The sequence below is a fragment of the Pseudopipra pipra genome, chromosome 4, assembly GCF_036250125.1.
Source record: "Pseudopipra pipra isolate bDixPip1 chromosome 4, bDixPip1.hap1, whole genome shotgun sequence".
Lineage (NCBI taxonomy): Eukaryota > Metazoa > Chordata > Aves > Passeriformes > Pipridae > Pseudopipra > Pseudopipra pipra.
In genome coordinates this window covers 49,134,147-49,148,388 of record NC_087552.1, presented here as the reverse complement: position 1 = coordinate 49,148,388, position 14,242 = coordinate 49,134,147, and the positions used below count along the sequence as shown (strand labels likewise).

Here is a 14,242-nt window from a genome sequence, read left to right as displayed (position 1 = left end):
GCTCCTATCTTCTCTGTACTGCAGTCTGAGATTCTCAGTTTTTAGGTGTATTGTGATGTTTTTTGTGTAAATAGGACTGACATACAGTTTTCCTTTGCTTTATGCATTTAGTAATGAATACAGAAATTCTGCTACCTGAACATAAGTGTCGAAGGCTTTCACCAAATATAGGTTTCAGACCTGAACTCCTAAGTTGATTAATGGATTAATAATTAATCAATATAAATTGTCTTGCTTTTTGGATAATTCTGTAAGCAGACTACTGAACATGAAATGGTGTATTTCTTAGAAGATTAAATGATTCTTTTTTGAATAAGTAAAATTTATCTAAAGCTAACTAAGACAACAGTACTACTACAAGTTTTTTCAAGTTCTATTATTTGAAACCAAGGGAAGCAATTAAATATAAGTAAAGCATGATCACTGCATTTTAATTTTTAGGAATGACTCTTCCTGGTATGTGTTTTCTGTCTAATTTTTTTCTGAGAATGTTACAATAATCTTAGCAGTAATATGAATTACTGTTATATTAATACTTCTGCTACCTTTATACCTCAATTTTAGTATTGTATTTATTATTGTATCTATAGCATTTATATGTTGGATTTTTTTTGGTTTTTTTTTTCATTGAGAGGGTATAGGATGTTTTTTCTCTAGTTTGTTATGAAAGTAAGCTTGGTTAGCTGTTGTTTCTTTCACCTCCTGGTAACTTTCAGGTCCATAGTTTAGACCTTAATCTATAAGTTTAAAAGTTATTTTTAAGCTGTTTTCTTTTTACTTTTAAAGTGTATATGATTGTGACTATTTGACTAACCCAGCCTTTAACACTTAACATTAAGTGTTAATGGCAAACTGCATGCAAGATTTAAATTCCATGAAACTAGATTGGCTCTGGCATTTCTTTTCTTTTCTGGATTCGCAATGATTTTATTCTAGGTGTGTTTTTTTGTTTTTTTTTTTTTTTAGCTATTACATTCTGAATTATTGCAAAGTATTTAATACCATTTGGAATTTAATCAACAAAATACGTGCACTTGTTTGACGTGTACCTCTTAAAGTCATAGCAAATGTTCCAGCACATCTTCCTTCAGTATTCACGAAGCAAGCAGGTTTCCTTCTTCTGATCTGAGATCAGTTAACTGTGTGGTACTTTAGAATTATAGAATGGCTGGAGTTAAGAGACCTTAAAGGATAATCTAGTTCCAATCCCCCTACAATGGAGAAGGGACACCTTCCACCAGACCAAGTTGCTCAAAGCCCCATCCAACCTGGCCCTGAACACTTCCAGGGATGGGGCATCCACAGCTTCTCTGGGCAACCTGTTCCGGTGCCAAGCTGCCCTCAGAGGAAAGAACTTTTCCCTAATATCTAATCTAAACCTACTCTCAGTTTGAAGCTGTTGCCCCTTTTCCTGTCACTATGTGCTTTTTTGAAAAGTCCCTCTCCAGATTTCCTCTAAGTCCCCTTAAAGTACTGGAAGGCTGCTATAAGATATCCCTGGAACCTCTCTGTTCTCCAGGCCCAACAGCTCCAGCTGTCAGGCTGTCCTAGGAGGTATTCCTAGGAGAGGTATTCCATCCCTCCAGCCATCTTCGTGGCCCTTCTCTGGACTTGCTTCAACAGGTCCATGTCTTTCCTACGCTGAGGATCCCAGAGCTGGATGCAGTTTCTGTAGGAAAAAAAATTAAAGTATTTTCAGACCGTTTCATGTGCTTTGAAACTCTTGTATTCAGGTGAAAAATAGCTTCATACATCACGATTTTCTCCTTGTAGAACTGGTGAATATGGAGCTTCATGTGATGTATCCCTCCTCTCACAGTGGCCTTGGATGGACAGTTGGATTGGTCTGACACATTGCTGCTGCCACAGGAAACTGTTTTGCTCCCAGTTCAGGAGACCTTTCCTTTTCCTTACTTTAACTCTTGCTCCGACTTACCTAGTGTTGCAGCTCTTTTGTGACCTGATTCAAAACATGGGGCTGGCAGGATTTTTTTGTTTATTTTGTTGATATGATTCCAAGGGTAGTGGGCTGACCAAGGCCATCAGGCAGGGACAACTTGGAGGCTGCATAAGCGTGTATGGAAGTTTTTTCTGGAGGTGGAGGGGAGGGAGTGTGTTCCTGAAGCATCCAGTTGCAGCCAGCTGTGGAATCGCTTGCCATGTTGACCCTTGTTGACCATTGTCCCTCTGCTAATTTCCAAAGTAGTGTTATTTGAGCATGGGAGGTATTATTTTTTGGATTCTGTTTCTTCAAAAAATTTTTTTTTACAAAATAGGCCTTTTCACAGTGGCATAAGATACTTTGTGTATCTTCCTTGAATATACATAGAGCAAACACTTACCAGTTCAGAGGATGACCTGGGCTGTAATTTAACTTCCCTAATTTAATGAGTGCTGCTTGTATTTACTTTTATAACTGTAAAAGAAACCTGTTTTCAATTTTAGATAATATCTACACTTCACAAGCTTCCCCTGTGGAAGAGAGAAAACTTTGGACTCTGGTCGTCTGTATTAATACTGTGTATAGTGTGATGTTTGTTGTATAAGAATGGTAAAATATAATTATGTAACCCTGCTAAGTCCATCATAATTATGTAACCTATTTTGGAAGCAGCAGCTTAAAATTGTAAGGATATTTCCAGTGGATGTGTGAAACACACTGACAGGAATTATGTGTTTTGAAGTGCCTAGGAATGTTTTATTTCAAAGCTGATACCTAATATACATAGTCCTAATTTTAAAGTATTTTTTCTGTTGTTTTTAAGAGTGCTATCTAGAATTATCCTTAATATTAGGTTAGTCTGGTATGACAGTTAACAAAACAAATCTTATCTTTTAGTCTTGCCCTCCTGAGAATGCCTTTTATGTTCCCTGTTTGTCCTTCCCCCCCCCCTCCTTTTTTTTCTCATTGCTTTATGTTGAATTGAAAGTTGGACTAAAAAACTCGGGGTTGTTTTTTTGCAGAATGGTTCTGCTTAGTATTGTTTGACTAGCAAAAAAGGAACTTTATTGAGCACTTAATGCAGGAAAAATTCTAACACCCTGTTCAGGGTTCAAGATCTTCCTATTTTATCTGGGTAAGAAGACCTGGATTGTCTTTGACTTCATATAGATAAGTATAGCTAAAGTTGGAAATTCCATCTTTGGTACTTCTGTCTTACAAACAGTTGTATTGCTGTGGTGGTGGATTGCGGACAACATGTTAAGAAATAGGTAGCAGTTAATAAAAGGATACTCTAGCTAACATAAATGAATGAAATATGATTCCTAAAAGTATCTTCTGATTTTTTTTTTTTTTTTAATTCATCATGAAAAGAGCCTTCCATAGTGATGTGTGTGACAAGTACACGTGCAGCAGCCAGTTCCTTCGGTTTCCCTTGATAACTTCATAGCAGTGTGGTTCACTGATTTGGCAGTCTGATATTTAGTGAAGACTCTTGTTTATCTGGGTTTTCTTAAGTGTATTTTGAGAGTGTTCCTTTAAAATGCTCCGGATGGAAATGTGGGAATTATGTCTTTGACCTTTCTTGCATCTTGCATCAGCTGCTGGGCAAAGCCAAATTAAATGTCTCACAGTAGAAATACTTTAATGCATTAACTAGATGGTGACACTAGGCACGTAAAATATTTCACATAAAGAAGAAGTTGGCTTGAAATACTTTGCTTGTCATATAGTACAGGTCTGTAATTAGAATGTTTTTGTGCCTGAGTTCTAGCGGGGTTGCTAATTTGCTTTTAGTTTAAATGGAAACATTGTATATTAGTTGGCTGTCTTTAATCCCTGTCAGCCGGTTTGTGTCCAGCTCCTGAGATTCTTGCTGGTTTGCCTGCTCTCTGGCTGGATCACAGCTGATCTTTTGTAAATTATTTATTTTCCAGTTTTGTCCTTGACACATTTCTAGCAAAAATAGGAAATTCAAAAGAATATAGAAAAATTAGTTTGTCTCTCTTTTGCAACTGAAGCAAACTCAAGTGTTTTATATTTGGAACATGGAAACAAAGTTAACATCTATGCTACAGCTTCTTTCATGAGTCAGAATATTTCATTTTCAGTTTTGTTGGTGCTTGTCTTAACAGCTGCTGTACTGTGACCTTTGTTTGGTTATACAAAAACCATGTTTCAACTGTGTAAGTGTATTCCAGTCACTTAGTTTTGCAAGGAAATAAGTATAAAAGCAAGTACATGTGTATTAATAAAATAATCTTTGTTTTAAAACTATGATTTTTAGTAATGATTTTAGAATGTTAAATGGGACTTAAATTAGTTTTGGAATAGATGGAACAGAAGGACTGGACAGCATGGAAGTTATAATGATTCCCAATGTAAAGGAAAAAAAATTGTAAATTTTTTTTTTTAATTCAGCTACAGTTAGCTATAATTGTTTTGTTGAGGGTCATTCATGCCTAAAGAAAAATGCATATGTTAGATATCTTTTTGCAGATTTCTGTTTTTCTACTCAGTGTTGAAAATGTTGATGCTGAAAAAGTGTTGAGATGACTTTTATTTTATAGTTGTGTGATGATTTTATTAAATGACCAGAACATAAGAAGATCTTGGTTGCTACATCAGGAAACCAGAGAGTTTAAAAGGTTGTTTGTTCTTTCTTTTTTCCCCTCTAGATTTTCAGTTGAATTCTCATCTATCAACGCTGGCAAATATTCACAAGATTTACCACACCCTCAATAGGCTGGTAATGACTTGCCATTTTCTCTTAGCAGAATAGCTAGGGCTTTAGTCCAGAATATTTTGTGATTGGAATCATTAAATGATTACACTTTCAAAAATTATAATTGCCTTTTTGTATGAAAGGCTTTTGGTTTTGAACTGGTGAAGAGATAAGCAGTATTAGTAAAAGGTGAAAGATGATACCCCAGGGGTCGGAGTGGAGTTTGAACACTGTCCACTGCAACACTGGATTTAGATGTTGCTTCCATACAAACAGCTTTCTTAGATATGTCAAATAATGGTAATCATCACAGTTATCCAGTTTCTTACACTTCTTATGGAAAACATATTGAATGAGCAAGCTGTCCTCTTACACCCATGCAAAAAATGAAACAAGATTTTTTTGAAGAACAATCTTTTTTTGAAGATTTTTTTGAAGTGAAACGATTTTTTTGAATTTAGGCATTTTTTTATGGCTACATACTTCCATTTGCTATATTGCAAGCATAGCTGGAAATGATTATATGGCTTCTGTGTGTACACTACAAATTTAGTGAAAAAGACCCTGCCTGCAAAAGGGAGTAACTTTTTTGCAAGATTTCAGTTGATTTTTAATTGGTTTTCTTTAGAACATGTATTTGTGTTTATCCTTAAGTAAAGCCATTTCTGTGGTCAGTGGTAAATTCGGTCTTTCTAATGCTGCATTTATTGGTGGAATTGTTCTATACAACAATGCAGAATTCCCCATCCAATGGGTAGTTATTTGCACTCTTGAAACAGTTTGATATATTTTTGATTGGAAAAAAAAATTCAAATTAAAGATTATCCTTGAACTTTTTAGATAATTTTGCAAGGGTAACTTTTTAGATAAATCCGAGCTGAAAACATAAGACACTACAGTCTCAGGTGATGATCCTTAAGTAATTAAGATGAATATTAATAAAGTAGAGGTTAAAAGCAGTACTGAAGAATGAAGGTCACCATCTTGTTTAACTATATTGTTCCTGTTCTCTTGCAGAATCTGACAGAGGACGTTGGTCAAGACGATCACCAGACAGGTATTTACTAGGGATGTAGTAGAAATAGATTGAAACAACTGAAACACGTTTTGTCAACGAAGTCTCTCTAATATAACTGAAAATTATATTTTAGAAAGCTAAAGGAGCTTTAGGAAACAAGTGCCAGGATTTCTTAAAGTTTTCTTTGAAATAGATGTTTGCGCTTATAATTTGTCCAATTATGAAGGACTCGTACAGGTTTCAGCAGTGTCTGTCATTTTACTGTTTCTTAGTTTAGAAGACTTAATAAAAAATTTCTCTTACTCCTGGGACTCTCAACCCACTAGACTGGCAGAATACCCATGTTCTTACAGTGTTTTGACTCTTGAGAGAGCATTAGTGAGAACAGAGCAGAAGCATGACCTCTTGTGGCTGTTGTGATGCCTGTGACCAAGTTTAAATGCTGTGCTCCAAACAAACAACTTTTTTCTTGAGTGATTTTGATACAGCTTGTTCCTGTTCCTTGTGCAGATTATCAGTCAGTGCCTCAGGGCTAGCTATTTATTAGTTCAGAGCTGTTTTTTATTCAATAAAATGCCATTGTTTTTCGAGGCCTTAATGTCAGGTGCCTAATACTAGCTTGCTGCCATTCTTGATTCATCAGCATTTGAGCTTTGTGATTTGATGTCTTGCAAGAGTTGTTACGTTCTTTTGTGCTCGTTACTTGTGAGCTGGCACTTTTCCTTTATTTCTTTTTCTTCCTTCCTTTCTGTGTTACAAGGCATGATACCCGAGGAGGAAGGAAAATAACTTACTGGCTTCAAGCCCTGATCATTCAGCAGAACTGTTCTTTGAAACTCACCATATCTGTCCTACCATCTTGACTCAAAGCTTTTTGCTATCCCGAGGTGCTGGCTGTTTGCTGGTGTTACCTTGAGTGTTTAAGAAAATGGAGAGAGCTGTCAGCTCCTCCTGGAGATTTCTGGGACACACTCAGAAATGTAGCACACTCTTAGCCTAAAGCAATGAGAAGAGATGCATAGGACTGCATCATTTGGGATCAGACAGAGCTCACTTAGGGATTATGTACCCTCCTCTATACTGTCTCAGGTGACTTTGTTTCATAGTTGAACTCTTAGCCACAAAAGGCTTCTCTGCAATGTTTTCCTTCAGTGTGGTTAGGGATTTGGTACTTGAAATCAGTTGATCATGTAAAAGAAAAACCTCTGCAAAAGAGGTTGTGGCAGGTGGTTCATCTCAGTCAGAGATTTTAGTGTCCCTCTCCTGTCTCCTGATGGAGACTTGAAATCCCCTTTGTGATCCAAGTGCTCAAACTAAACACAGATACATACTGATTTCATGTATGAAAATGCATTCTGTAATCTTTTACTTTTGATCACAAAAATCTATTGTGAAGCATTGTCACTAATCAACCAATAAGTGTTGATGTACTTGAGGTATTTGGAATTTGTCTTATCTCTTGCCTAGCACTTCTATCATAAAGTATAAGAAATTAGCCTTGCACCTCTCATTAGCTCTATTAGGTGGTGCTTCAGGATGTTACTGGCTTTGATGAACAGTTTTATACTGACACTGATGGTTATCTTATTGCCTACATTTTGTTGTTTAAGTTAAGCTGTTTCAAAAGCTTAAGCGTGCCTACTGAATGAGTTTGGGCACAAAATCTCAGTAAACAGTGTAATTTTCTGCAATAGTTGTGAAAGATCCTTTCAAATCAGAAACAAATACGACATGAGAACCAAAAGCAGAGGTTGATAATGGCAGGTTCCTGCCTCATCTTCAGATTTTATTTTTATTTCTTACGCTTCTACCCTGTTTTTTTCTTATGCTTCTACCCTGCTTCAATGTTTGCATAAATTTCAGGCATGCTCAGTTGAAGTGTGTGCTTAATTTTCCTCGTATGAGGACAAGTACACATGCAAGGAACTATTTTGGCCTTTGTCAGTGTAGCACAATGAAGTCTCCTGTTTCCGTTTTGTATTAGACTTGACACTTCTGAAACATCTTACTTGGAGAGACTTATGTAAATCTTTAAAGAATTACTTTTGCAAATTGTTTGATTTCGATGTGCCTAAACTTTTGGAACTTAAGTTTTCCAGTGAGAAGTTGTCAAGACCTATTAATTTTGTTACACAATTTATAGAACTGCATAGATGCTCTGAATTTGAGATTCTGTGTCTAGAAGTCATTCGAAAGTCAGATTAATAACTGTTGCAAAAGATTTTTGAGTGTTGCCAAACCCATATAAAGAAAATTTTTTTTATAGTTTTCGATTATTTTTTTTAACACTGAATCTTTTGGACCAGGCTTTATTCTTAAAGATTACTATTCATTTTCTGACATAATTTTCCTGGTTGTTATCCCATTGTGGGCCTTGCCTTTGGGAAGACTTAATAAATATATATCTAAATTTGGTTGAGATTTCTAAAAGCTATTTAAAAAAATCTGAGTTTTAAATTAATATTTATAATTAGCTTTAAATGCATATTACATTTATTTCAAAGCAGTTGTTTCTGAACTAACAATAAATGTATTGGGCATCTAAATCACGTTAAACAAATTGTATCTTTTCTCAGTATTAGCCAGATTTCCTTTCTGGAACCAGGCCTTAAACATCTAAGAACTAGAGGGAAGTGGCAGTTTCAAAATTTCTTGAGTGATTTGAGAGCTAAGATGGACCTCACTTCAAAATGCTAGTCACCTATAATGATTGCAATCTCATGTGCTAGTGTTCAGTGTGCATATATATATATGAAAAATGAGGTAGGCTTCAGGTGTGTCATGAGTCTTTTCATCTGTTTGTAGGTGTAAGAACAGCAGGCATTCAGATTCTGTAAACAATTTCTTTTTTTTTTTAGTATGTATATGCATTAACTTGGAAAACTCTCTTGAATTTGAAATAATAATTCTTTTTATATCATATCTACAAATCTAGCAATTTGTTAATAACTTAAAGTTATGATTTGGTTATTAAATTGTGACCTACCTATACAGACTAAAAAGTCTTTACAAGTACGCTTCCTGTTGTCACTTGGCTTGTTTAAAAGAGTGAGGTCATATCTTCAAGAAAAACAAAGCTTCATTGCTGTTCTTGAAGCTTCAGGGCAGTGCGGAGATTACTTTTGGCTCTTTTTTTTTTTTTGTTGTATTAAAGAAACCCCTCTTGAGTCCAAAGCAATTCTGTAGTGTGGAATTCAAGATAGAGAAGATGATTTTTCGTTTTAAAGGAATTGCAAGTTGTTTCACGTTTTGCTGAGTATCTTAGTCTTGTATCTGAAAATTGATGATTGTTAACTGTGGTGTCGTTGCATCATTAAGTGAGCAGGGTTAAGCTTCAGCATTCACAGTTTCTAATTATTTTTCCTTTGAAACATCCTTCTACTCAAGCATCAGAAGAGCAGGATTATTCACAAGCTTTATCTAGAGAGAAGGTGAAAATTACGTGCCCGTAGATCATTTCTGTAGGGACACAGCTTGTAGAGTTCTTCTTTATTGACCTCTTTCTTTTTCTTTTTTGTTTGTTTTGATTTTATTGCTATTCAAGGAGTGTCCCTTGTGGGTTTTATCTTGCATATTGTTTTAAATTTCTTAGGGTGAATTTTAGCTCTTGAGGTGATACTTCCCTTTGGAAGCTTTGTCTCCCGCAAATTTGGAAGTACTGAATAGGACATTTGGCAAACAACATTTACACTCGGCAGGCTTTTGGCTGGTGGTGGCCTATTCAGCAGCCATCTGTAGGCTCTGCATGGCAAATGCTAGCTTCAAGTGTCAAAAAAACAGAATTAGGAGGGTTCTGCCAGTCTTGAGTTGAGACCCAGGAGTGAGAAACTTTGAAGATAATCACATCAGAGAAGCTACACTTGGTAAGTAAAATTCCTGTCAAACTTTGCATGATATCAGAGGTAGCTGCATGTTCATTTGCAGATGGTCAGACCTTTGGGAAGTGAAATTATTTGTGAAACACTAGACCTAGAAATTACATTTAGAATTAGAAAGCTCTGTGTAGGAAGGTTAATATTTCTGCTACTTAGTGAGCTATACTGTAAAATAGAAAGAGTCCAAACTGAAAAAAACAAACTGATAATTTTTAGTTTTATACGAAAATGAAAGACAGAAATGTTTTGCTGGTTTAACTTTCAGAGTTTATTACAGAGAAATTATAACTGCCCTTCAAATTTAATATACTGTTTTTCACAACAAAAGGAAATACTTTTAAAGTAACATTCTTATATCGTGGTTTTCGGTAGTTTAGAGATCGTTCAACAGTTAAAGCATAGTGAAGACTTGGTCCAAACCTCAGTTATTAAGATGTTAAATCTCTGAAAGAATGTGCAATATGTTTGTCCCTCTGGTGTCTGTGTGCTGTCGGTGCGTGAGGGCGGTGTACATGTGCATTTAATAGCCACCTACCAACTTCTGAGCTGTCTCTTTTCTTCACTTTTCTGTCAGTTTGAGAGCTGCAACTAGATAAATTCAAACCAAGAAAGGGTACAAGTTTTTCATAGGAGTCATTGGAGAAATTGGGTTACAGTGAATTCTGTTATCAGTTTAAGCCTTTAATACAAGTTCACAGATCTTCCTGAAAATATATTTTAATGAGGCAGAGATTCCAAGCAGGAATTCTTGAGTTAAATTCTTTGGTTTGTATGGGTTGCAGGTCTGACAAAATGATTTCCCTGTCCTATAGCTGTTTTATTATACTTTTTATTTATTTTATTTTCATCTTTTGCTGTGCTTCTCTTTTCACAGAGGCCTTGCAAATTTCTTTTCACAATCAAATGACCAGTAAACTGGACAAACCCGGAGTGGGAGTAGTTTTTCTTGTATTCTGTCAGCATCCAGTGCCTGTGGCCATCACAAATGGATTGTTATTTTTTTAACAGAAAGGCACTTGAAAACAATCCATTTGCTCTCAAAAGAATGAGATAGCTACAGGTGGTACTCAAGTACATACATATTTTCTAAAATAAGGTATTCACTAGCACACATTTTCATTTATTAAGTTCAATGTGTGTCTTGAGTCTGTTGGCTGTTTCTAGCCATCTGTTACATTCTGCTGTCATCTTAAGTGTTTTTAGTTTGTGTAGGTTTTAAAAAAACTATTACTGGCACAGTCTTTAGAAATTTGATCTAAAAAGCGATAAAGATTTGATCTAAAAAGCGATAAGCGATAACTTAGGGGAATACAATTTTCCAGTATCTTTAATTTGCAGGCATTATCAGATAGAACAAATGACATTCAGCAGGTCATGTCACTTAGTTTGTTTAATCTGTAGTAAAATACATTGGGTGTACTGTGACGTTTTTATAGTCTCTGGCTTAACTGTTTGAAATATATTGGTGAGAAGAAAATATTATTGTTGTTAATTTCCATTTGTAATGCATTCTGGACAGTGCTTCTGACACAACCATTATGATTTTTTCGTGTGATAATAATCTGTGGAGTGTAATACTTAAAAGTTTTTTTGATAACTAGTTAAATTGTAATTTGAATTTACAATACTCTTAAAATTCTGTTTCTGAAAGTTAGTGTAGGTATGGCCATACTTTCCTGGGAGAATGCTGGGGAGGGAGCTTCAGGGTAAAAAGAAAATCCCAAGGAATATATAGGAAGCATTTTTGAATTGGAAAGAGTATTTCTTGAACTAGAAATTTCTTAATAGAAATGAATATAAAGATAAAACCAAACAAGGCATACTTAGTGCAAAAGCTTTATTAGTTGAAACTAAATTAGTTCATCTTGGTGTAAAAACTGGTTTGAACATCTTGCCTAAAAATCCATACTTTCTAATGTATAAGAGTTTCGATGCATGTTTAAAATAACGTACATGTAGTAAAGCCTGTGAGGCTCTAAGGTTCCTTACATGTGTTTCTCCTATAACAGGAGAGAGCCTTTCAAAGATACGAAGAATAGGTAAGCAAAAGATTGCCATTAGTATTTGTTGGGAATTGGGCCTCTGGTGTCAGTCTGCTCCCTTGATGTCAAAAAGTAGTCAAAGTTTTATTGCTTGTTTCTGTGCTATAATTTAAGATAAAAGATTTTGTGGGCATCGTAATAAAGCATAGCTAAACTTGGATGCTGTTGTGGCAAAGAGAAGGTAGGTTAGGCATGCTGGAGTTCTTAATATTTTCTGGCAAGTCTTTGGCATCACTTTGTGTCTGGATATTTATACCTCTCCTCTCTCTTCCTTTTCTTTTAAAATTCTTCGCGTAACACTTAGAGCTACACTTAGAGCTTTGATAGCTCTTTGAGTTGCTCTTACACACACCTTTCTCAGGTGTCAGTGTGGCCTTCAGTATGTGAAATTAGGACAAAATTTTGCCTGAAGTATTAGCCTACTGTTTTCATGAGGCAGCAAAGGCAATTGAATGACTTGCTGTGGTCAAAAGGGCTGGTCCTCTGCTCTTTCTTGTGCTAATGTACAGAAAATTGTTATTCTTTTTTTCTTGGGTTAATTATCAACAGGTTTGGTGAGCTGGATAGGCACAATGAATAGTTACCAGAGACATGGGAGTATGTAGCTGAGAGAAGGGGATGGAAAGACTGCCACTTGATTGGCATCAGTGTCTTCAATTGGCTCTTTCCTACTTGGGGACCCTCATTCTTTGGGAGTTATCCAGTGCAAGTGATACAACCAGACACTTATTTTTTCCTCTAGTCGTTTCTGAATGTCTCTTTCACTCCCTGCAAAACAAAAAAACACACACCCCCCACCTCCCTGAAAAACCTGAAAAAAAATCCTCACCACAGAGAAACAAAACCTTTCCTACCTTTTGCTCTCTGTCACAAAAAAGCCTGGGCCTTGAAAAGGAAAGGGTTCTGTTTTCTAGAGGTAGGTGCTCTACTTTTTGAGTCATATCTGTATTTCAAAAGGTAATGATCAACTCTTAGAAGTTCTGATTTGAATAAATGACTAAAAATAAGGATGACTTTTTGCGGACTTAAATACTTCTTCAGGATAGTTTCAGTTCTTGACTGCTGTTAGACTGAAGTAACACTAGCACTACTGTACATTTTGGTGTAGTACTTTTGACCTTGATGGAAATCTGGTCATAGAATACCATGTAAAGTGAGATGGATTTTGCTGTTGAAAGGAGACCGTTTCTTTTGTAATTTTTAAATCCACTAATTTCCTTCCTTCCCTTCCCCTTGTAATATGCCTATTAGTGGATGCAGTTTAACTGGCCTGCAACAGTTTCATTTGTTTGTACTGGTGTTTTTAATTCCCTCTGTAGGAAGTCTCCGGTCTTGCAGTTCATCAGACTGCTTTAGTAAAGTGATGCCTCCAAGGAAAAAGAGGAGACCTGCAGCAGGAGATGATTTATCTGCTAAGAAAAGTAGACATGATGGGTATGTCATATTACCATGAGCTAAGACTGATGGAATATCTAAAGTTAAATAGCTGATATAATCATGTTTTTAAATACTGATGGAAATGATGCTGAAATTTGCTTGGTTTCTCAATGTGGAACCATAGCTGGTAATTGAACTGGGGGGGTATTGATAAGCATATATAGATTCAGTTTGCATCTCACCTTTCTCTAGTTGTACAACAAGCATGTAGGGAACTATCCTTGCTCTACTTGCCAGATGTCAAAATACATACTTGTTTGTTCAAGAACAATTAGAAGATACAGTAACATCTTCCCATATACATGCATAAGATCTGGATTGGCCGTTCTCAGTCTCAAGCCTCTCAGAAACATTAATGTAGTTGTAGTCCACTCAGCTTTTACTTGAGATCCTGCTAGTCTCTCCCTGTCATGTTGTGATTTGATACTGATCATGTAAGGAAAAGGTGAAAATTGCCCAGATAAGGTGATAGCCAGTGGTGCAGTGGTGATTGAGGTAGTGCTGCTCAGCTTCCCACTGCAGAACAGAAACCAAGTGGATTATAACTGTGTGCACGAGCAGTGTATTCTTTTGGCATAGGTGTTGATAGCTGAGGCTTCTGCAGTTGTTGGATTTCCAGTATGTGTAGTACGTTCAGTCAGTCTCAGTCATTCAGAAACCATTGAATGTGCTCCTTGTGTGTAAGATAATTGCTATTTATGTGCACTGAATTCAGAACTTGGAGTACAGAACTGTACACTCCTGCATGATGTGTGCAGGACTGTCCTGATGTTGAAAAGTGGCGTAGACAGCCAGAAAGTTTGATTACCACTGCATCAGTCAGTGGAATTTGAGCTTGATCACATTCATGTGTTACCAGTCACTCAGAAAACACATGCTTCCATAGTGAGTACCTTCAGGGAGGTAAAGAGATGCATTTTTCTCCTAACTGTCAGCCTGAAATCAGGCTGGGTGCTTTCCTTTTCATTCTCCAACATGAGTAAGAAAAATGCTGGTAGCCAAATTAAGCCTCTGGTTATGCCTCTGTAACTCCATTGTGTTTAATAGGGTTGCACAACTGTAATTGCACTGGAATTTATTAAATGATCTGTTGATGCAGAAGAAAGATTTCAACTCCCTTTCATTGCATTGTAACACTTGCTGGAACAAAAAAGCAGTTCATGTTCTTAATATTTTTTGTTGCTTTTCAGAAATAGTGAAATA

General features: G+C 36.1%; 1 protein-coding gene across 8 annotated transcripts in view; it reads left to right on the top strand.

Annotated features, from left to right (window-relative positions):
• DCUN1D4 (defective in cullin neddylation 1 domain containing 4) overlaps window positions 1-14,242 on the top strand; it is a 40,721-nt gene that overhangs the window by 4,659 nt on the left and 21,820 nt on the right. For 2 of the 8 annotated variants that reach the window (XM_064653981.1, XM_064653973.1), the window contains exons 2-5: window positions 4,621-4,691; window positions 5,685-5,724; window positions 11,570-11,599; window positions 12,922-13,036. In XM_064653981.1, coding sequence (XP_064510051.1) covers window positions 12,966-13,036 — 71 coding nt within the window. In that variant the 5' untranslated portion in view covers window positions 4,621-4,691; window positions 5,685-5,724; window positions 11,570-11,599; window positions 12,922-12,965. Of the gene's footprint in view, window positions 1-4,620; window positions 4,692-5,684; window positions 5,725-11,569; window positions 11,600-12,921; window positions 13,037-14,242 lie in introns of those variants that run through there. The other 6 variants (XM_064653972.1, XM_064653976.1, XM_064653978.1 and 3 more) reach the window with 5 other exon arrangements.